Source organism: Xiphophorus hellerii, chromosome 6, assembly GCF_003331165.1.
Source record: "Xiphophorus hellerii strain 12219 chromosome 6, Xiphophorus_hellerii-4.1, whole genome shotgun sequence".
Lineage (NCBI taxonomy): Eukaryota > Metazoa > Chordata > Actinopteri > Cyprinodontiformes > Poeciliidae > Xiphophorus > Xiphophorus hellerii.
In genome coordinates, this window is record NC_045677.1 from 28,529,604 (window position 1) to 28,551,971 (window position 22,368).

A 22,368-nucleotide genomic window follows, 5' to 3' on the forward strand; every position below is an offset into this window, starting at 1 on the left:
TCTCTATGCAGAGGTCACAGGTTCGAGTCCGGCCTGTTGACCTTTGCCACATGCCTTTCCCTTCTCTCCTCTCTCATAACACCGTTTTTTGTTTACACTCAGTCAAATAAAGGCCACTAGAGCCAAAAACAAAGAAAAAAGCGCATGCTACATGCTTAATGAGAACAACTGACAACAAGCCTACTTCATGCGTCTGCGGACAGACGAGGCATTGTGGCGCCTCTTCTGGCCGCGGGCCTTGGTAGGTTTGCGGGGCCTCCTGCGCCGGTAGGCGTCGGAGGACCGTCGTCTGTGTCGCGATTTACGTGCCATGATAGCAATGCTGTGCCAGGCTAAGTGGTCTCTATTCAAGAACTTTCGAAGTAACAGTCTGTGATGTCATCAGTGACATCACATCTATTTGTGACTATACCTGACATCACACCTGACTTGATCTGTGCCTCTTCCTTTTTCATCAAAATGTAATTCAGTGTCTTTTAAAGGGAAACGTAAGGTGGGACCAATAGGTTTTATGTTAATTTATATGGATAGTTCTTTTTTATTTCCTCTTTTCTTAAAACCTTTCTATCTGATAACAGTTGAATAAACGTCACCGGTGCCGAGAAGTCATGAAGGGGCAGTGAATGTACAGATTTGTTACGTTCTGCAGGTTTTATGAAACAGGTCATTTTCCAGAAACCAATGGCCAAAAAACAGCCTGGAGTTTTTTTAAATACTTGGGTTTTTAGAAGCAGTATGGACTTTTAAAAATGTGCAAAATGTGAATTTTGCTTAGTCCCTCCCCTCTACAGCAGCCTCCCAGTCAGAAACAATTACCACAGTGCAGATGGAATATCCCAAAACCAATTTCTGTATTTCAGCTGTCTGCCAAAGCCCTGCATGCTTCACTACCAGAGCCGGTTGCTAGGAAACCTGGGGCTAAAGGTCATCAAAAGAGCCAGACATTTTTTTTCCATCTACCTCGTGGAGGGGGGAGGACTGTTTAACGATTAAATGACAACCAGTTCACACAGACTGTCAGCACTGTGACATCCTGACCCACAAACATTTGCTCTCTGCGGTGCATGTGGCCGTGTGTGAAGCACCAGGGACTCACCTTGTGTGTGTTTGGTTTGATGCACCGGATGAAGTACGGGTTGGACGTGCTCAGGGTGGCCATCAGGGAGTGCAAAGAGTCCTGGAAAAACAAGAACACTCTTATTTCTTACTTTCTATCATCCTTCTTAGCTCAACAGATTCAACTTTTAATTTGTACTTTTACTGATGTAATTAGTGGAAACTTCATTACTGTAAATATATTAACAAACTTCAAAAAAGAAAATGTATGTATACATATATGTAGATTTATATGTATATAGTATGGAGAGTAGTATTCAATGTGTAGTATTCCCCGGTATACTACAAAGTATACCAGGGAATGGTATTCTGTATTTTCTACAGAATTCTATATTCTGCATATTAGTAAGAAAATTTTCTATAGAAAAAGTACATAGAAAGCTCCTCTGCTGTTTGCTCCCAGTTTGACTTGCCTTGAACTGGGAGCTGACGGTGGGCCGTCTGTGCTTGGTGCTGCTCTTCAGCGTGTCCTGCTTGTTTCGGCTCAATACGTGTTCAAACAGATCATAGACAAAATCCAACCTGGCAAACAAAGGGCGGAGTCAGAAATCAGGTGATAAAAGTCAAAAACATTTTTCATCCTGAAAATCCCTCCGGTCTGTAAAAACACTCAGCCGACCTGCTTTCTCTCAGCATGTTGAGGATGTCATCCCTGAAAGTGTCTCTGTTCTTCTCCAGCATCCCCCTCACGTCATACACCACCTGGAAACGGCCACAAGGGGGCAGCGCGGTTTTACAGGAGCAAAGCACAGCAGAGAAGAAACTTTTTTCTCCTCACAATTTTCAGATCTCAATAAAAACACAAAGTCAACAGCAGTAAAAACATCAGAGGCGGTTACCTCTCCTGCATAATGTCTGACTCCGAATAGGTGCACTGCAACACGAGGTTTCACATAAAATGGATTTTTCTGCAGAAAAAAGAAAAAGTCAATTATTATTCCCAGGTAATAAGCTTCACAAAGTCAAACTGGACACACTAGATATATAATTTACCCTTTTTACATTAATCTAGTGCTAAATCAGAGCTTATTTTATTCAAATTTTAAGTCTCATTTTTACTATTTGGATAAATTATGAAGCTCTTTTTTGTTTTTTTTTAACAATCCATACAAATAAAATTAATATTGACCATGCGTAGCTACTGAATAACATAAATTAGCCTGTTTTTAAAATGGGAAAGACAGGAGAACATTCCATTCAGGTGGGATAAATATGTAAAAATGTGATTTAAGACTTTTGACTTTATACTTCATTCTTCCAGTTATTTCATGACAAGTTGTGCGTCTCGCATGAATATAAAATGGCTCCACACTAAAAAAGAGAGGAGGATGCTGGAGACCAACCGAGTGCTGGCTGTGGAGCTTCTCCAGTAAGGTGTCGTCTGTGGCTTTGGGGAAGTGACTCTCCTCGTTCATCAGCGCCAGGAGACCCAGTTTCTAAGAACAAATGAAAAGTTTGACATTCAAACTGTTCCTGCAGAGTTTAGAGCAAATAATAAATAAATGTTTATTACCAAAATAAACTTGATTTGTCTCATTAATTCACATGTGTCATTTTAATCTGATGTAAAATTGTTTTACAAACTTTAAAAATAATCCTGTTTGGAGTAAGAAATCATCTGCATACCTTCTCAATCAAATCCAGACACTCTCCATTGTCCATCCAGTTGATGTCGACCCAAACCAGGCCCTCTCTGCAGGAAGAGCAGGAACAAATGAACAGTTTTGTTTTCCAGAACAACAAAAAACAACAGAGAGCTGACAGGAAAATTACGTTGGACTGTTTCAGTTCAAAATGAAACATCAAGCGTTTTCCTTCGACACATTTTACATTTCAGCTTCTCACTTCCCCAGATGGAGGCTCCGTTTCCATTAAATATTCTACATAGATACATTTATGACCTTTTAGAAACTCAGTGTATTTATCTGCATGTCCCAACAGCTGTTATAAAACCCAAAAAGTGAATGTAAAACTGCTACTCTATCGCTTGAGACACAACCGAGTCTCTGTGTGTCACAAACAAAATATCCCCATTAAAACCTTAAATTCAAGATCTGAGGTTCCCATACACATCCACTGTTTAATTTACTTTAAGATCATCCAATTAGATTTTTTTCAAAATGTGAAACAGCTGAAATATTTTAAAATGTTTTTCCATCGTCTGTTTCCCTTCTTTCCATTTCAACCCAGACCTGAAACGGCTGAAAAAGAACGAAACGTTCTGCGTGGAGGAAAACAAACGAAGCGTCGCCACCTACTTGTTGTATTCAAGTTGCTCCAGGGAGAAAATGTGCTTATTGAAATATTCCTGAAGCTTCTCGTTTGCATAGTTGATGTTGAACTGCTCAAAGCGGTTCACCTGCGGGGAGCAAAGCAAAATACTAAAATCATGAACAGTAAAACATTCCTGAGGTTTGTACATCAATCCAAAACTAAATACACAGATAATACAGGAATACGATGAACAGAATTACAAGATCATGTTATAAAGTGTTTATTATTGATCTCACACATCAAAGACAAGGTAAATGCAAACCTCAAAGTTCTCAAATCCAAAAATGTCGAGGATGCTGATGGATTTGAAGTCCTCCTTGCCCCGGATGCGGTGGTTCAGCTTGTGAATGATCCAGTTGAAACACTGGGAATAAAGTGCCATGGCCATGGAGTCCCTGGAGTCCACCGCCTTCAAAAACACAGATTATTAGAAAACAGATTACATTAATATTCACTCAGGCAGACATGAATCACCACAGAAATAAGCAGGACTGAAGCTGATGAAACTTATAAGTTAATTTAGAATAATAAAAAAGGATTTTTGCTGTTTTCTGGGGGTTAAAAAGTGTAAACTAACAAGTATCTTAAAGCCAGTGGAAGGCTTTAGAGCAGAGGTGATGTGCTGTAATTTCTTAGTTTTAGTGAGAAAAGGCCGACTTTGTAACTGTGTTTATGTGACTGTGGAGGTTCAGGTCTGACCCAGATTTCAGGCCTGATCAGTAGTTTATAACTGAATCAGTGTGATCACTCTTGATTGTTCCTCTTTAAAAACAATAATTTAAGTTTAATTCCCGTTGAGCTGAATAAACATCGACTTGTCTCTGAATCAGAGCTTCAACAGGTTTGTGATGTTAACATTGTAATGTCTGTATCTACGTAGTTATGGTAACAAATCTTGTTTGTTATAATTAAAAGCTTTTTATTGTTATTTAACTTTTTAACCTGAGCTTCATCACTTGCTGGACTTCGTCAGGAACAGCTCAGAACTTTTGTTAAAATAAAATAAAAGCATTTTCTCCGTATTTCATCCTACATGCATTGACCTCTGACCTGTTCGACTGTTAGCGGCGTGGAGATCTCCTCCCCCCTGAGGATCATGGAGCGGTGAGTCAGGACTTCTGCCAGCTGATCCGAGTTCAGGCCCAGAAGTTCAGACGTCCAACTCAGAGCTGCAGAATAAAAACAAAACCCACAGCTTTCACAAATATCAAGTAAACTCAGAAACTCTGGAAAGATTTCAAACATTCGTTAAAACATTCGTTATGCATAATAGATTTTTACAACACAATCAAAAACTCTCAGATATGATTAAAGATGCAGGATGTTTTTTCTGTCAGGACAGAGACGAGCTGGTAGAGAAAATGGCAACGTAAAAACAGTGAACAGTGGAAGGCAGGATGAATTTTCCAACCTGATTTGGAGGCGACCTGAGCGCCTCCAGCCGTCATGAACTCGATGTTTCCTGCATGGAGAATCCCCGCCAGGAGGCGCAGGATCTCCCTGATGTTCTCCTCTGTGAACTGCATGGTTTGCATCGCGTTCTGAAAACCACAAAGACACGAAGGAGACGCAGCTGAAAAACCTCAGCATGAATACCAGCCGATCTGCTGCTGAGTTATTAAATAAACTGGTCTCATGTCTTTGTGTCGTTTGGCATTATTTACAGTCAATATGTTCTCAGTTTTGAGGTTTTCACTGGTGGAAGTTTATCAATAACTTCTTAAACATTGATAAGATACAACCTACGTACACTGAGGTGGGAAATAAAAAAGACAAGCAGTAAACATATACACTGAAATTAAATTAGAATAAAACATATAGACAAAAAAATCAGTTATGTTTAAACCACCCTTAAAGTAACAGCACAGAATAAAGATAATTTCTCTTCCTGATGTTGAAGATTTCAGACTTTTCTAATCAACTATGTGCTTAAACTAGAAGTGCAGGTGAAGTTTAGGTTTTGAATGTGTTTGCTCAGAGAGACTCTGTGTCGGTACCAGAACGTCCTGAAAGGTGCCGCTGTCGTTGATTGTCTTATCCTCCATGCAGTTGGACTGTCTCAGGTAGTGGTAGCTTTCAGGACGCGTCAACCCAAACGCCTCTGCAGAAACAAACAGAAAAACAATCTGATCCTCCTTCACAAAGCAAAATGTTACACAGCGATGACAAAACCCAAAGAAACTGTTTTCAAATAAATGTCTTTTCTTTTCTTATCTCACCTCTTTGCTGGTTGTTGGCTCCTGCTAATATGGCGTAAAAGATGTGATAGTTTCTCTCTCCTGGGTTCTGCCGAACAACTCGATTCTGAAGAGGATAAATACTGGTCAGAATATTATCATCATTTATGTTTGTAAAGTCAAAACTTTTTGCAGAGATGACTAAGATTTCCAGACAAATGAGAAGTTTTCCCAAAGTTTTTGTGATACTTTCTTAGTCTAAGTTTTAACGTTTAACATCACTTGAGCTCCGGCTGTTGCTTTAATCAGCTTTCAGACCATGAAGACTTAAACATCAGTGCTACACTTTAGCAGAAGTTGAGACTTGGAAGAATCATAAGCACTTACTTTCTCTAGCAGATCTTTCATCAGAAAAGAATCAGTTAAGGTACAAAACAGTCAAATATCTCAGCAGAGTTACAAAATTCATCAAAATGTCAGAAATGAATCCACAGACAAAGACAATAACACCTCAGCAGTCCAGCACATAATACTAACCATCTATCAGTCATAAATAATCTGGCTGCAAACCATAAAACTAAGGCTTACAAATATTAAAAACTGATTTTAACAAATCTAAAAGCTATTTCACTTTCAACAGATATCTGGAGGAAGCCTTTTCCGACTTTAACCTCTTCCTACTTTAATTTCTCCAAAACCTTTTCCAGGTATAAAAAGAGGAAATGAGTTTCTGTCCATCTAACCCTGAGTGTGTTTGAAAGGATACAGTCAACAATTCTTCCTCCCTGGATGTTTCCCTTCTGATTGAAGTGCAGCTGGACGAACTTCCCGAAGCGGCTCGAGTTGTTGTTGTAGACGGTCTTGGCGTTTCCGAAGGCCTCCATGATGGGGCTGAAGAGAGAACGAGTCGTTAAACCATCAGGCAGAAGGTGAAGTGAGGTGGGAAGCAGGGAGAGTTAGCGTTAGCCGGGATAACGACCTGCTCTCCAGCAGCGCCTCCTCCACGTGCGACGTTTTGTCTCTGCAGGAAACCTCCAGCGAGTGTTGGCTCATGGCGGACAGAAACCTCAAAATCAGCTTGGTGCTTTCGGTTTTACCAGCTCCACTTTCTCCACTGGGGACAAAAGAACAAAAAAATATATATTTACAGTTTATAGCTATAAAACTAGAATGGCAATAAAAAAAAGCATAATTTCAGGTCAGCTCCAGGGGATTTGTGTTTTGTTTCCTGGGTCATTGCTTATTTTCTTTTATCTCAGGTGGAAAAGTTATTAGTAAAAACCATCACTGTATAGAAGCACTGCAGGCCGCTATAAAAAATACAAAAAATGATACAAACATATATATATGTTCATAAAGCACAACTCTGAAATTGAATAAAATCTAATGTGGTCCAATTTGATTTTTTAAATAACTTTTATAAAAATCTTTATCTGTTCCATTACCAGCCTCCAGGTGGCGCCATAATGCTTCCCACCTGGCATCATCCATCATATTTACTGATACTTGTTTACATTTATCACCATCAGAAGATATCAGAATCTGCCTGTCAATTTTATTTGGCAAGAAAAAAAAGTTAAATAAAGTTACACAAACACAAGTTGTTACTTCACCAGACAGAAAATCTATTTTTTGATTCCCAAAAATCAGAAAATCTGGAAGCAGTTAATGATTAAATAGGAAATTAAGACTTTGCTCATTTCTTCCTGACATGGCTCTCAGGCACTTCTCATCTGCTGGATTCATTTTGAGGCCTTTAAATCCTCTGTCCTTCTTTGGGCCTCAACTTGTCTCCTTCACCGTTAGTCTGAACACACAAAGTTCACTGAGATATGGAGTAAAATGAATAAAAACAGCCAAAATCAAAAGCAAAGCCTGAAGGAGCACCGGTCTGGACCAGGGTAAGGAACTCTTTGGACCTTCAATAATCACTCTTAATAACTTTGGCTAAAATTACAAATTAAATGTAGATACTGAATGCAGGATTCAGCAACTCTTCAGTCTTTTTATGGTGCAGTTGCGGCTCTAAATTAGCTTCATTTTGCTGCTGAGACCCAAAATGTTTCTTTGGATTCTAAGAGCTGCAATAAAACTTACAGAAATGAAACTTGTTTTTGTATTGCAACAGTTAAAAGGACAAAAATCAGATATATTCATCACCATTTCAGGCTGAAACACAAACAAAAGCCATAAACTGCGGGTTACACTAAGCTGGCACTTAAAACAGCTACTCTCCTTTCACTGCGTTGATTACTATGATTCTGCATGTCCAACCATCCAGTCAGACACGTTGGACTGGTCTGTAATCACTGGTGCAGCGTGTCACTCCCAGTTAATCACTTACTGAGCGGACACAAGTCAGTTCCACGACCAAGACATGACGCCGCCTGCTGGCTGTCTTCGTTCTGTTCTTATAAAACACAAACCTGCTTTTCATTTAAAACAAAGCAGGAACATTGAAACTCTGAGTAAGGAGAGAATCTCCCACCAGAGAAGATGAAGTGACGACTTCTCCGATGCTGCAAGACTCCAGAGCGCCATGGATGAACAAACCGCCTAACCTGAGCTCTCAGTGGCACAACCAGGCGGACTGAAGGACTAAATGTTTATTCCTTCATCTTCTTTATTGAGAGAAATTCTGTCTTTAAGCCGCTGACTTTAAATTAAAGCTACGTTCAAATGAGTGCTGCCTTCAGGTTTGTAAACATCTTTTTACAGTAAGTGTGACTTATCTGACTCTGCCCGTCTGGATAATGGTTGGGTAGATCCTTATAAAAGATAAAGTGGGAACTTTAAAGGTGTCAGTAAGGAGGGAAAGCTGCAGAAAAAAGAACGTAAGAAACTCAATATCCAAAAAATATTTAACATGTACAGACCTTTAGTCCAGTTTTAATCCCTCTATTTCTATAGTTTCTCTATAAAATATAACAAACAGTAAATAGTGTTTCACTGCTATGCTGATGATACTCAGCTGTGTTTATGTGTGTAGCTAGAAGAAGCTAACAGTCACTAGCTTCATTTCCATCCAGTTGTTTTGCAAATTCTGAGTAAACTTTTAAAATGTCGCAAAAAAAGAAAGAAAGTTGGGTTGTTTCCATCTACAAGTTTGGACCCAATTAAACTAAATTCTCAAAGTGCGATTAGCAGCTTAAGCACTTTGTTTATGTTAATGCTACATGTAGCTGTAATAAACAGGAAGTAAAGTTTGCAGACTAGCAAGGAAACATCTCAGAAAAACTGAGAACTGGAATTGGAGGCCTGAAATTTCAGTTTTCAGAGTTTTGTGCCTCTGGTAAGGCACAGCCCCACTGGTGGATGGAAGCATTCGCTACATTAAAATTTATTCTTACTCCCCTTTAGTGAGTTATCTGCTTTTGGGAAAAGCCATGAACCATCTCAAGCAAGTGTAAAAACTTTTTGGCGGCTCCATCGATCTTTTCTAAAAACCGACGGTAACGGTTTAAGATGCTCACGTTTGTTTTGATGACATTTTCTCTCCTGAATGTTCTGCAATCTTCCTCTGTGAATATGAGCCTTTTTTAAAACTGATTTATGATTTAATTGTTTTGTGTTCAAAGGAGTCATATCAATAAAAATTGGGCTAGCTCCAGCAGAAAAAAAAAGTCTAAAAGGACTGAGGGATCTGAAGATGTTAAAAAGATGTGAAATTATACTTTATCATTACGTCTGAATAACGTGTAATGGTTAGATCCAGCCAGTAGAGAAGTATTCCCTACTAAAGTGGTGAAAACTGCTGTAATCTGCATGTTGAGGCGTTTGCATGTTGTCACAGTTCCAACATGTGCCTTGGGTTAACTGGTGTTATTACACTCCATGACGCCTCGTTCCTACAGGAGACAAAATGGGTTCAGATAAAGCAGAGCAGACATTTCTAACAGCCTTGTGGAGCAGGAACAGACAGAACTGCAGCAGCCAAGCAAACAACTCCAGCTGAGTCGCAGCGAACGCTCATACCTGACGGCCTCTGAGCAATCATTCATGACTTTAGGTTTAAAAATGAAGCTGAACTTTCACCTGTAAGCTGTGGATCAGGAAAAGGTTACGGTCCTGATGGAGAACAGGACCGAGGATGAAGTAAACACTCAGGGTTTCTGGCTGCAGCTGAGGCGAGGTGGGATGTTATGACAGCAGAGACGGAGGTTTGGAAACACGCAGGCATTCAGGCTTTAGGTCACCAAGCAGCAGGAAGACCCACAGAAACGTCCCGACAGCTACAACCGTCGCACTAACGTCACTTTTAAAGCTTTTTTTTGTTAAAAAATCTATTCAGTAAATTATTATGCTAGAAAATTAGTTGTTTTTAAATACTTGGAAATGCATCTCTGACCGGCGACTTTACTTTAAAGTGATCTTAATCCCTGAGATTTCTGGATGTTTTCAGAGTTTTCCTTTGGACATTGGATGATTTCTCAGTTTTTCTTGTGCAGTTTGTCTCAAAAACAAGAAATTAGAGGAAAATATGAAATTGATTTGTGACTTTCAATCAATGCTACATGACCCAAATTACTTGGATTTTTTTTTTTTACAGTGTTTGACGTTTTCTCACATGTTTAGTTTTTTGTAAATAGTTTAGACTATTGGGACGTCGGCTGTAACAGAGGTCCTTAAAGGTAACTCATTTAAAGGGCTTCTGGCGGTGAACACACACACACACACACCCCACACACACACACACACACACTCAGATCCATCTAAACAGCAGGCGGTCTTTGTGCCGTTCACTGGACCGCCACACGATGTTGCCACCCAAGGTAGAAACCCCCCACCGGCAGGAAGGAGGGAGCCTTTAGACCCACCAAACAGCATGTTGGACAAAGTGCCTGCACAGCTCTGGACCTCACCCAGACTCTTTGTACAAACACAGAGCTGCAGACTGAGTCCACTGAAAGAGTTTCTCAGAAAGTGAGTCGAGTCGTGACTGAAAGTGAGAGCGGTGTTATTCGACCGTCTGCTCAGGGAAAGAAAAGTGTTTTACAAGAAAACAGTGAAATGATCTTACTGAGATAAAACACCAGCTTGTTAGGCAACAAAGAAGATTAAGATTAAATTACTTCTTGCATGCACAGCTAAAACCCACTTTGCCCCTCTGCGGGAGGCGGACGGCATCCGACCCTCTGTTCGGATTTAGGGAGCAACTTCCTGGTTGCTGAGACGCAGGCAACAAAACACAAACAGAAACTGTTTACACACAGAGCCAAGACCCAAAGAGTGGAAGAGGCTGAACCTCAGCTGGCTTCCTGTCCCACAACAAGCTCCATTCAGCTCACAAAGACCTTCACAACAGGCCTTCGCTTACCTTCCCAACCATTAGCAACCCAACAGCAGCTTCCAAAACGCCACAGAAACAAAACGCCTGGTTTGACTTCACTCTGGTATAAAGTTTGATTCAACAGGAAGTCATTTAGGTTGTTGAATCTTTTTATTTGCTTCTGAATAAAATAGGAAATAATAATTAGCTCTTCACAGTGAAGAGCTAATGTTGGCCAATTACCTGTATTTATTGCCTAATTTCCGAAAACATATTGGTATAAAAATAAATCAAAACAACAATCTTTATTAAAAAACAAAACATGAAATAAAATGAAATACACAATTAAACTTTGCTGACAGCAGCCAGTTCTTTTATATGAGAGAAAACAATTTAATCTACAACAATTATTGATATTTTACAAGTGATCAATTTGTCCCATTTTTGTTTAAATTTCACTTCTTTCAGTTGTAGAATAACAGTAATTTTTTTCAAATATAAATATTTTCTGCAAATCCTGATTAGGCAGTTCAGTGGAGACTTTCTGGTACAGAATAATTCAACGTTTTACACACAGCTTTCCTCTTAATGCTGTGTAGCATTCAGTGTCTGACAGCAGCTGAACTTCATTCCAAACAATTCAGAGAAATAATAAAAAAATAAACATTTGAGAAGTTCACTTTCTGAGTCTGCATTATTAATGCAACCTTTATGTGAGCAACGAAAAGTGAATCAGATATAAATTAGATTCCAAGTAAAAGACACTAAAGCTATTATTGTTGTGATGGATCATAAAGCATGACAGAGTTTAAGGCCTTTATGGAAGCTTCTATCTTATTAAACCTTTTTTAATAACCTGGGAGTTTGGATTTGGCTCAGAATGTATAACTGCTGCCCTACCGACGTAATTAGATTATGGAAATGAATGTTGAGCAACTTCTTGTAGAAAGTGAACTTTCACAACTGTCTTTAAAACAACAAGGACTCTGCAGCATAAAAACTTTATTCTTACTATGAGGTCAAACTTGCTTTAAGAAGTTATGAATGCATTAAAAATGCTCCGTCCGTCTCATGTTGCACCTAAAACCAACACGGTGGGACGTTTTTTTGAACGCCGTACGGCCTCCTTTGTTCTGGTCCATTCCTTCCTTTAGTCACAGTTAACTTGTGACTCCCAGTGGAAACGAGGCAGAACAGAATCTCAGCAGATCCCCAGAGGAAAGCTCTCAGGCATGTTTTCACAGAGCTTCGCTGCTGGGCTTTCCTGACCCCAGATGCCTGACTAATTAACCAGGATCGAGACTATTGCGTTGACCTCACGCTCCACCTCTGGGGTCAAGAGGTCAGGGACAAAGTGCCGGGTCTGGATCTGATGACTGTGCAGGCTAACAGCCATGCAGCTCTGCACTGGAGGCTGTCAGCTTAGATCTTATTAAAATGAGGATCCAGGATGTTTCTCTTATTAAAAATAAATAAATCCTGATGCTTTCCAACAGGCTGTAACCAAAGCCTGTTGGAGGATTTAATGAACCCTGCGGAGGTCCGGCTGTCTGTGTTTTCAAATAATTAGCAACAATGAACACATGGTGTGGAATTATCCCTTACAGTTTGCATATCCGGCGTACATATGTCAGCGCAGATTGAGTTTCATCCATGTCGTTTTAATCTTAAGAACGTTTTGCAAAGAGCTTTAGCAAAACTGAGCTTACGTCTTCACTCAGGGAGATTCCTGCTGATGATTCATTTAGACGGAACGGGTCTGAACTCGGTTCTGACGATCTCAAACCCAGCAGGAAATACAATTTCTGGGCAATAAAGAACAGGATGTCACTTTTCAAGTGAAGTGATAAAGTTCCTGTGTTGCTCCGTGTTTAAAGTGTTATTTCTGAGTAAAGTTGTTGTTTTTCTACAGACTTTGCACAAACACATGCTAATAAATAGAGTTGGAGGATTCTCCAAGAAATCAGCTGGTGAGCGAAACTGACCGACTCAAAAACAATCTTTTCTGATCAGCTGCACACTGCCACACCACTCTTCAGTGTCAAAGTATTTACTGAGGGAACACGTTAGCTATTTTATTCAAAGGATGGCCACAGTCTGTTTAGGTTGTTTCTAAATAAGTGTCCAACCTAACTTAAATATTTCCAACAGGAGATGGAAACCATTTGGGATTAGCTAATCGTTGTTCTCACTGAAAAGGCTAACTAGCAAAACAAGCTAATAAAGCATTTCTTCTGTATTTCACGTAATTAAACAGAATAATGTTTTGTCGTTGTACAGTTTGTGTGGGATTGGATTAGGACGATTCAGTGTGAAAAAGCAAAACTGTAGATAAAAAGTTTTCTGTTGTGTTTTGTACGTCTGGCAGCCATATTGGATTTTGAGACCAGGTTTGTTGACAAGCCTTGGACTCTTAAAGTCAGAACTACAGCAGATATCACTTGGGTTTATTTCTGTTAACTTTTTAATGTGCGTGGATTTGCTTGAGACTTTCCCAACTGAATATCTGATTTCTCCGTTTTTCATGAACTTTTGAGCTGAAACCAGAGGATGAACAGAACCAGGCCTGTCAAAACGCCGTCTTACCGCCAAACTTAGTTTTTAAAGTTTTTAAAATACTGGAGGCCAAACAGGAAGTAAAGCTGAGTTTAAAATGCTTCTATCAAACTGACTCCTGAATAGTGTATGAATTTAAATGTGACAAAAGCAACGGTAAATATTGTTGTAGGAGAAATATTCCTTAATTTAGAAAACATTCCAGCACCAAATAGACAATTTAGAGGGAAGTTATAAAAAAGGATGTATGTTAAAAGATAATAAGTTTGAATATCTTCCTCTCTCAGTCTAAAACCGAAGCTTAGTTTGCATGAAAGTTCCCCAGTTGTTCTGGTGTTGACAGCTGGTAAAACAGAGATTAAATGAACTTTTTGTTTTGATGAGGAGGTCCGATCTCCAGTCCAGGAAAACCTGCAGGACCCACATCAGTCCCTAAAGCACACCCAAACAAACGGGAGCTGACCCAGCACCCTGATCCTAAACGCTCAGGGTGCTGCTGCTGTCCTGGGTTCAACCTTTCAGCCAGATGTTGGACCCTGGCTCCGGGGATTAGCCCAGTTCACCCACCAGAGGCTCTGGGAGGTGAAGGCGCTGTGTTGGCAGATGTGGCGTCTCACAGTTTCCCCTGAAGGTTCTGGGTCTGGAAAAGTTCAATTAGGCTCTTTTGCACCAAAGAGGCAGAACTTTTCCTTAACCATCCGGTTTTGTTCTGTTCAGCTGAGCCAACAGAGAGATGCTAACGCAGGACCTGCTGCTGTAACAATGTACCTTAGAGTCTGAATCTGCTGTTTATTGCTCAATTAGCGAGAAAAAAATGCCTTTGCTGTGCTTGGCGAATTTTTGAAGGATTTCCAAGAAATTTTGTGTTGAGGATGGCTTTTTGCTTAAGTGTGCAATAAAATCTCCCCAGGACTTGCGCTTTAAAGCAATGTGGTTGGTTGCAGGTAGGTACCGCATTAGTGGAAACGCAGACTGGCATTCATGAGCTTTAATGAGCAGATGGTCTCATGTGAGAGCTGGTTTCTTCATCCTCCTCCTCCTCTTCTTCTTTTACACCAGCTCCTGTTTCATTCGCCTGGATCTGATTACCAACAATCCCTAAATCCGAAGGGAAGGCTTCCTGTCTCGGCTGAAAGTGCCAGCTTGCAGATTTATAGCTCCTCTTCCTCTGTGTAAGGGGGGGGACCCGGCATGTTCCTCGTTTTATGGGGGGTCCGCTCCGGGTTTTCCTGGCCCGCCATCAGCAGACATGTTTCTGAGGGTCAGTGATCACCGGAACCGGTTCAGGTTCTGGAGCAGCTGTGCAGAACTCTGAACTCTGAGGCAAAACGACTGCCAGACTGACAGAAACTGTTAAAAATAAAACCAACAGCAAACCCATGAGGGTTCAGGTCGCGATCCAAGCTGCACAGTAACACGCAACATGTCGCTAAAGCAGGGCAGCCATGTTCTCCAACAGAACCAACCAGAACCACAGAGCTGTTTGGAAAACACGAAAAGACTTTCAAGAATTGAGGAGGAAACGATGTTTGGTAAGACAGACGGAGAGTAAAGAAGAGTAAACATCGACATTTATGCACCAATCAGTAACTACTGCTTTAGTTAAATGCACTTAATCAATTTATCTATTGATTGTTACTTTTATTGTTTTAATGATTTAATTCCCTTTTTTATTATGCTAATATATTTATATACTTCTATGTTTTTTCTATTTAGTTTTTTTTTACATCTACTTTTTAAGATTTTATAAATTACTTTGCTTAGAAAATTATTAGTTTGGAATTATCCGATAATTATTTTTAGATATCTATTTTGTTTATCTACATATTTATATTTTTTGTAATCTTTTGTAGGGCTTGGAACCCGTTCATAACTGCTTGCTGTTGTAGTTTTTATTTGATTTTGGAAACTATGTTTGCATTTATTCTTTCCATTTAAAAATTGTTCATTTACATAATTAGCTCTTTTGTTTTTCTTAGTTGGTTTTTTACAAAACCTGTGTTGAATTTAACTAGGACTTAAGTTTTCTGTTTGTTTTTTACAACTTTGAATTCCACATGTGGAGCATCTGCACCGATACAGCTGTTTTCCCTCTGTTCTTTCAGTGTCTTTGTTTTATAATCACTGTTTAAACCATCAACCTCATGTTGCTCTCTAACTGTGAGCAGCCTAGTTAAATCCTCCACAGATTCAGTCAGAGGTCGGACCTCCTTGCCAGGCAGAAACCCTCAGGCTGTTCTGGGGGTTTCTGCTCCGCCCTGCAATTATTCTCAGCTTCACACATCCGTCATTTACAGACCAACTGAAGCTCCAGAAAGTTTCTCTGTTTCTTCCCATCAGGATGAATTCAACAGGTCCAGATCTCCACTGTTAGTTTAACATTTTGTTGAGGATTAAGTTGAAAATCTGGCCAACAGCTCTACATGTAAAGACGAGTGTTTTATCAGGACAAGTTTGGGTCAAAGGAAACAAGAGATAAAAAACACAGACCTGATAAATTTACATCCACTACACAACTGGAAACACATTTATCTAATTTTCTGCTTACATGTTTGATTCTTGCTACCACATCAAATCAAAGTATTAAAAACAACCATGAAAATTAATCTAATCTTATATTTACATATGCAAAAATATCAATGCCATAAGCAGGCATTTAAAGATGATATGTTTAAGTTATTTACAGAACATATGGTTCAATTTATCAGATTTTGCAAAATTATATGTTAATGTTCACCTCTTGCCCAGAAGAGGATGTCAGCTGTTTGTTATTATTGGTAATTTATATAAAATCTCTGAGAGCTCGTCAGGCGTCTGGAGTTCTCCAGGGCTCCGTCTTTGGCCCACTTCAGTTCCTTCACATTTATTTTTATTAAAGGGCAAAGATGAAACATTATATGTACAAAACATTTAAATATGCAACATTTAAAACATATTTTACATTGAAGTAACTGGACTAAAGGGTTGGTGAGGAGTTTTACAGCCGTGCATTGGAAAGCTCAGTGTGACATTTACTCTGTTTTAGCAGACAGTAAACCACCAGGTTGTGTTTTAGCTGAAACTATAGTAAAAGGTCACGACTGTGGTCTGTGGTTTCTCCTTCTTGGCCGACCTCACCGCTCTGCTGTCATGGAACAAAAACACAACCAAACTCTTTTCTTCCTCTTCAGGTCATTCTGTGGTACACTAATAGTTTTATAAACTCCAGGCCTCTAAAATGAGTCTAAAATGTGTTAAATCCATAGGAAATAATGATTTCCTTCCTGAAAAGCAGAAGCTTTGTTGTAGCGATAAAAGTCAGAGGAATCAGTGAGATGTGAAGGAACACAAAGCAGATCTGCAGACAGAAACGCAGCTTTGTGCCGCAGTGGGACATGTTTGTGTTTACGCCTGCTCTGCCGCGCCACGGCGCATATTCCTCCCACTGACCGACATCCTGCCACACAAAAGGCCTTTCTGCTCCCTTAACAGAAGGACGGAGGCAAATGACACCAGCAGACGACCGAGGGAACATGAGGAGAGACTGCATGCGGCGGCACGCAGCTTTCAGAGCGTCTCACTCTCAGCAACGCAGGACAGAAATTCTACTGGGTTTAACTTTTATCGGGTCAAATCAAACCTCACAGACTATTCCTCATGTCCAAGATAAACCTCAATGTTTAAAAACGATTAAAAACATTAAATGGTTAAATGTGATGGTAATAATTTCCTACAAATGGTTATTTCTGTAATAAACATATTAGAAAACTTCCTTTGATCATTTTATGTGTGAAAAAAAGTTTTTAAGTTTTTAAATGCATTTGTTTCTACATGTTTTGATGATGAAGTTAGTTGTTATTTATTTCATTTTTCTTTTAGAACTTTATCTCATTTACATACATGCTAATATTTTTATTTTTCATAAATTACTTTTGGAATCATATTTAGTAAATTAGATTAAACATCCAGTTGAGTCTCATTTGTCAGATTAAAAGAACTTTTTGAAAATAAGAACCTTTTATGACATATTAAACTAACTTTTCATCACGTTTCTGTAATTAAACAGTTTTTTTGCTGGTTTGTTGTAATATTCTAAGTTTGATGTTCTGTTTTCAATAACTAAGTGTAAAACAGACATAATTAACAGAAATAAAGGCAAACATCCATTTGTGTGTAATCTATTAAATAAATAGAATTTTTAATAATATTAAAATTTATTGTATTATTTTGTAGAGCAACAAACTTACAACTTATGTTATTTTCTATCTTTTTGTGTGAGTATTTTATTAATTTGTTAAGCAGAAACTGAAGCAGCTGTTAACTTTATAGGTTGTAAAACGTGTTTAGGTTGATTTTAAAAGTGCCACATGTGTCTGATTATCCGATGAAACGGCCGGCTTTCAACTCAACGGCGGCTAATTGTCAGAAAACTGCTGGACTTTCGCCTCGAGCAAAAGGCTGAGACTCACCGACCGTCTCCAGCGTTTCAGTTCCAGCCAAAATGACCGACAATAACACGACTTACCCGCCTAAACAAGCCGAAATAAATCATCTGCAGTCACCCACAGCCGACGCATCGACTTCCTCCCACCAAACGGACAAACGTCTGGTGGAGGGACAGGCTTACGACGCCACAGGCTGCTTTTATGCACACTTTTATATAATCATACGTATTTTGGGAAAATTACAGCTGTTTGCAGCTTTTACTGAAAGTTGGCGTAGAAGAGACCACACAGCTGGCCTGAGAGCGAGCTGCCAGGGAACAAGTATTAGCTGTTAGAGATGCCAGGTGAGGTTTGGTGGAGAAAAGTTTTATTTCTGTTAAAAAAAAAATCTGAAGGGGCAATTTTACTAAAACTTAGCAGATTTATCCTCATTCAGATCAAGTTACGTTTATTTACGTTTACGTTAAACAAGGCAGGTCGGATGCCATAAAGCATCATAAATGTCAAATATATTGATCAGTGCTAAAGTTACTGCTAATCAAAAGCAGCTCTGACCAGGTGGGTTTTTAGCCTCGACTTACAGGAACTCAGTGTTTCGGCTGTTTTGCAGTTTTCTTTAAGTTTTGCTCCACCAGCAGCAGATCTTTAATCCGTTCAGTGATTCATAAACTACCAGCAGTAGTTTAAGGTCTATTCTGTCAGTGAAGAACTGGGTGATGTGCTGGTTTTAGTCAGAACGTCGGCAGCAGCGCTCTGGATTTTTTAGGCAGACCTGAACACGCTGTTGCAGTAATCAATGTGACAGAAGAAACTCAGAGATGAGTTTCTCTGATGCTGAGACATCAGGCCGACTTTGCAACTGTCTTTATGTGACAGTTTGATTAAGGTTCCAATTAAACAATCCAGAGCGATTCTCAGCTTTTATGTATTTGTTTTTCTGAGTATCGGTGATTCAGTGGAAAAAGACCGGGATGACCCACCTGATCAGGACGCACTGGTTCTGCTGCCTCCTCCACAGCGAGCGGTAGCAGTCGTTGGCCACGGCGAAGATGTGTGGAGAGATTTCGCCGAGGTGGTGGCGGCTGTAGAGCTCGATGGTGGGCCGGTCGTACAGGCCGGGCAGCGGCTGGTACGGGTTCACCGCGGCCAGGATGGAGCCGATGTACGTCTGAGGAGCCGCAAGGAGAGAGGAACGGTGAAGACAGGCAACATGCAGCTGAGGAACGACTGGAAATCATGGTGTGAAAATGTTCAAGGGTTTAAAGTTACAAAAGTCTTAAAAAATGTTTATGTTACTGTGAAGATGGAGGAAGGATTGTCCCATTATTTCCCAGCATATGAAAACAGAAAGCTAGAAACTCTGAGGTTCTGCACAAAGCCTGAGCGACCAACATTCAGACGTTTGTGACCTTTAGCTTTTCTTTTTTTCCCAAACCTCTGCAGCAGCAGATTGCTCCAAACCAGCGTCACATTTCAGAGTTCAAAGAAAAACTAACCAAACTGCTGAAATAGAAGCTTGTGAAGCCAAAATATGTCTTGGCTGCAGCTTCGGTGCTGCGGTGGTGACTAAGAGGTATAAAAGAAAGCAAACATCTGCATGCATCTGGGAGAAAACGGCTGGATAATGCTCTGAAACGCTGCAGCAGCAGAACCAACCCAACCAGAAGCAGCTGTTCTGAGAAGACTTTGCTTATTTCTAGGAGGACATCAGAGGAAAACAGCAGCAGGAAGGACAAGCATGAGCTGTCCACTCCATAATCTGGTCTGAATGACAGAGTGCTAAGAATAGAAACGTCAGACATGTGGAAGACGCTGCTCAGGTCGGGTCAGACACTAAAAACAGAGGAAATCTGGCAGAAAACATGAGGGAGACGTTTCTGCAGTGGAAACCTGAGTCTGAAATTCATTTATTGCTTCTCTTCAGCAGGGAAAGAGAAGCTGGTAAAGTTGGATGATGGATGGAGTTAAACCCCGGAGGTGGAGGCTCACCTTCCAGGGACTCTAAACATTTTTTACATTAGCAGAATATCACAAATGTTTTGAACACATTTATAATAAAAACACAGATATAAACTGTTTAACTAGAATGAACCTGGTGAGTTTTCTCCAAGTAAACAGTGTTTTTATCCTGTTATTGTTAACATTTCACCAGGTTCTGTTCTGATCAGATCTAGGATGTTTTCTATGATGCAACCTGGACTGAAAGTGAAAATCTCATTACAGCAGTAAGTGCACACTGTTCCCATAACAACAGATTAAGGCAGGGAGAATCAATCAATGCCTCAAGGAGAAGAAGAAGAAGAAAAAGAAACGCATTATGTAGGAAGAGCAGGTGGGAGATTTTGATCTGGAGATCATCCAAGTTCTCTGAGGTCAAACAGTTCGACGTTCTGAGACCTGAAACCGTCTGAGACACAAAGAGACAAACAGATTCAGACAGACTGGCTGTTAGCTTCTTCACTCTGCAGCGTTGGCTTACACCCCCAGAGACAGAGGTTTTCTGCTCAGTATTAATATTTCATTCCTTTCAGGGAGTCAGACCTTCAGAGAGCATTCCTTCAGCTTCCTGAGTCCTCCTGTAAGATCAAACCGCTTTGTTCTGTTTTTTATGGCGCAAACTGTTCCAGGAAGAACCGACTGGAAACACTTCAAGGTTTCCTCAGGACAGAAGCAGCAGCTTCTTTCTGCCTGGTGCCTGTTTTACAGATACAGACTAAACTCTGCAAGCATCCACCCACAGCGCCCACAGCTCCAACTGGTGAGGCACCAGCAGGAGCTGCAGAAAAACCCGCCAGCAGACGCAGGATGAATGGATCTGCTGCTGCTGAGGCACGGTGGAGGAAACCTTCCAGAGAAACACAAGTAGGAAGGAGGAGGAGCTAAGAAAAAAGAAACTGCTGCAAACTCAACCTTCTTTCAAAAATAAAAATGAAGTTTCAGGTGAATGTTTCCACTGACTGTGGGTTTTTTAACTTCCTTAGGCTTGTGAATCTGATAAATTCCTATGGGAAATAAAAGAATCTCACCTGGTGGTCACAGTCTAGATCATCTGGCTCTGTTGCTAATTGCAGCTGCTGGTTGCTAACTCCTAAAATTTGGTCCCTTAACTCAAAACATTTCTTAGATATTAATCCCTGATTCAGACATTGTGACCATATTTCATCCTGACAGATAACAACACGCTGAAACTCTGCCGGAGCAAATAGATCTCATCTACAAAGCAGATTCTATCTACTGATGTTCTACGTTTTTCTGCAGCTGCATCAGTTTTATTCTCCTTCTTGTTTGGTTTAATAAACTAATGTTTCTGTAGCAAGCCTGAGTTTTACCTGAATACAGTTTGTTTTTACCTCTTATTATAAAACAGCATTTCAAGCTTTGCCACTTAGACTGAGCGAACGTCACATCTTCAGTATTTAAATGTTAGTTGAACTTGTCACACAATTATGAACATTTTTTCTTTCTCTAAGGATTACTTAATTAAACTGTATGAGAAAACTACAAGAAAATTTTTGATTTGATTGCAGAAGGAAAACAATGTTGCCATGAACTTTCAGACTATTATTTTGAGGCTGTCACCATCCTGGTCTGTTTTATAAAGAACATGAGAAACAAAGCAGTCTAAACTTCACCTGTGTTACTCATTTATGTTGGGTTATATTTTTATATAAATGTATTTATCAGTCTACCATCTCACACTAACATTGCTGTAATAGTCTGAAATAGAGAAGCTGAACATAATAAAACATTTTTTGCTTCATTCCTTTCACAGCAAATCAAAAAAATCCATAAACACATAGTTTCATACATGCTGTGTAAAACAGCAGGTGAGTGTAATTTTTATGCCCTTTTATTTCCTGGTTTTGAAATGAAAACTATTTATGAGTGAACATGAAGCCAGAATTCGTCCGGCTCTGCTCTGAGGTGGAACGCCTCCATCGTGGCCGACTGACCTACATTCAGCCCAGATGCAAATCCACTGGAAGGAACGTTGAGCTGACGTATTTACATGACAAACTCAGGGCCCGGACAGCGGGGGGAGGTCTAAACCGACGCATAATGGATCATAACTCAGGCAGAGCTGCATGCAAACACAGCGCGGCGTCTCAGGTGACAGAGTTAAAGGGACAAAGCCGAGACGAGTTTCCTCTGCAGGAAGTAGAAACAGGTGGCAGTTGGGCTCTGAGGGCGGAGTCTTTGAGCAAATATTTGAGCAAATGTTTTTCAGGATTTCAAATCCTTTTTGGTAGTAATTAGCAAAAAACACACAAAGAAATATCTGGTAATTAGACGCCATCATGGTTGGTGTTTGTTTACATTCTGGATGCTTTCAGCCTGGATCCGATTCACAGTTTGACTGAAATGATAAAAGTTAAATGCAGGTTTAAAATCAAAGCTTGGTGTCCACAGGATTATATTCCATGATGAATAAATTATGCATTAATATCCACAGGCAGACAGAAAACTCAACTTTTGACAAGTTACCCAATCAAACAGTGATGCACGTTGATACCAGCAAACAGCAGCAGCTTTGCTGGTTTTTATGAATCAA

General features: G+C 39.9%; 1 protein-coding gene across 1 annotated transcript in view; it reads right to left on the bottom strand.

Annotated features, from left to right (window-relative positions):
- The window catches only part of myo10 (myosin X), a 106,759-nt gene that overhangs the window by 39,128 nt on the left and 45,263 nt on the right, over positions 1 to 22,368 (bottom strand). Inside the window, exons 4-19 of the mRNA XM_032564368.1 lie at positions 18,797 to 18,984; positions 6,547 to 6,681; positions 6,334 to 6,458; positions 5,955 to 5,968; positions 5,610 to 5,694; positions 5,388 to 5,491; positions 4,802 to 4,931; positions 4,441 to 4,559; positions 3,653 to 3,799; positions 3,375 to 3,475; positions 2,743 to 2,809; positions 2,460 to 2,552; positions 1,956 to 2,024; positions 1,736 to 1,818; positions 1,530 to 1,638; positions 1,097 to 1,177 (exon numbers count right to left, since the gene is read on the bottom strand). Of these exons, the coding sequence (XP_032420259.1) occupies positions 1,097 to 1,177; positions 1,530 to 1,638; positions 1,736 to 1,818; positions 1,956 to 2,024; positions 2,460 to 2,552; positions 2,743 to 2,809; positions 3,375 to 3,475; positions 3,653 to 3,799; positions 4,441 to 4,559; positions 4,802 to 4,931; positions 5,388 to 5,491; positions 5,610 to 5,694; positions 5,955 to 5,968; positions 6,334 to 6,458; positions 6,547 to 6,681; positions 18,797 to 18,984 (1,650 nt within the window). The remainder of the gene's footprint in view (positions 1 to 1,096; positions 1,178 to 1,529; positions 1,639 to 1,735; positions 1,819 to 1,955; positions 2,025 to 2,459; positions 2,553 to 2,742; positions 2,810 to 3,374; positions 3,476 to 3,652; positions 3,800 to 4,440; positions 4,560 to 4,801; positions 4,932 to 5,387; positions 5,492 to 5,609; positions 5,695 to 5,954; positions 5,969 to 6,333; positions 6,459 to 6,546; positions 6,682 to 18,796; positions 18,985 to 22,368) is intronic.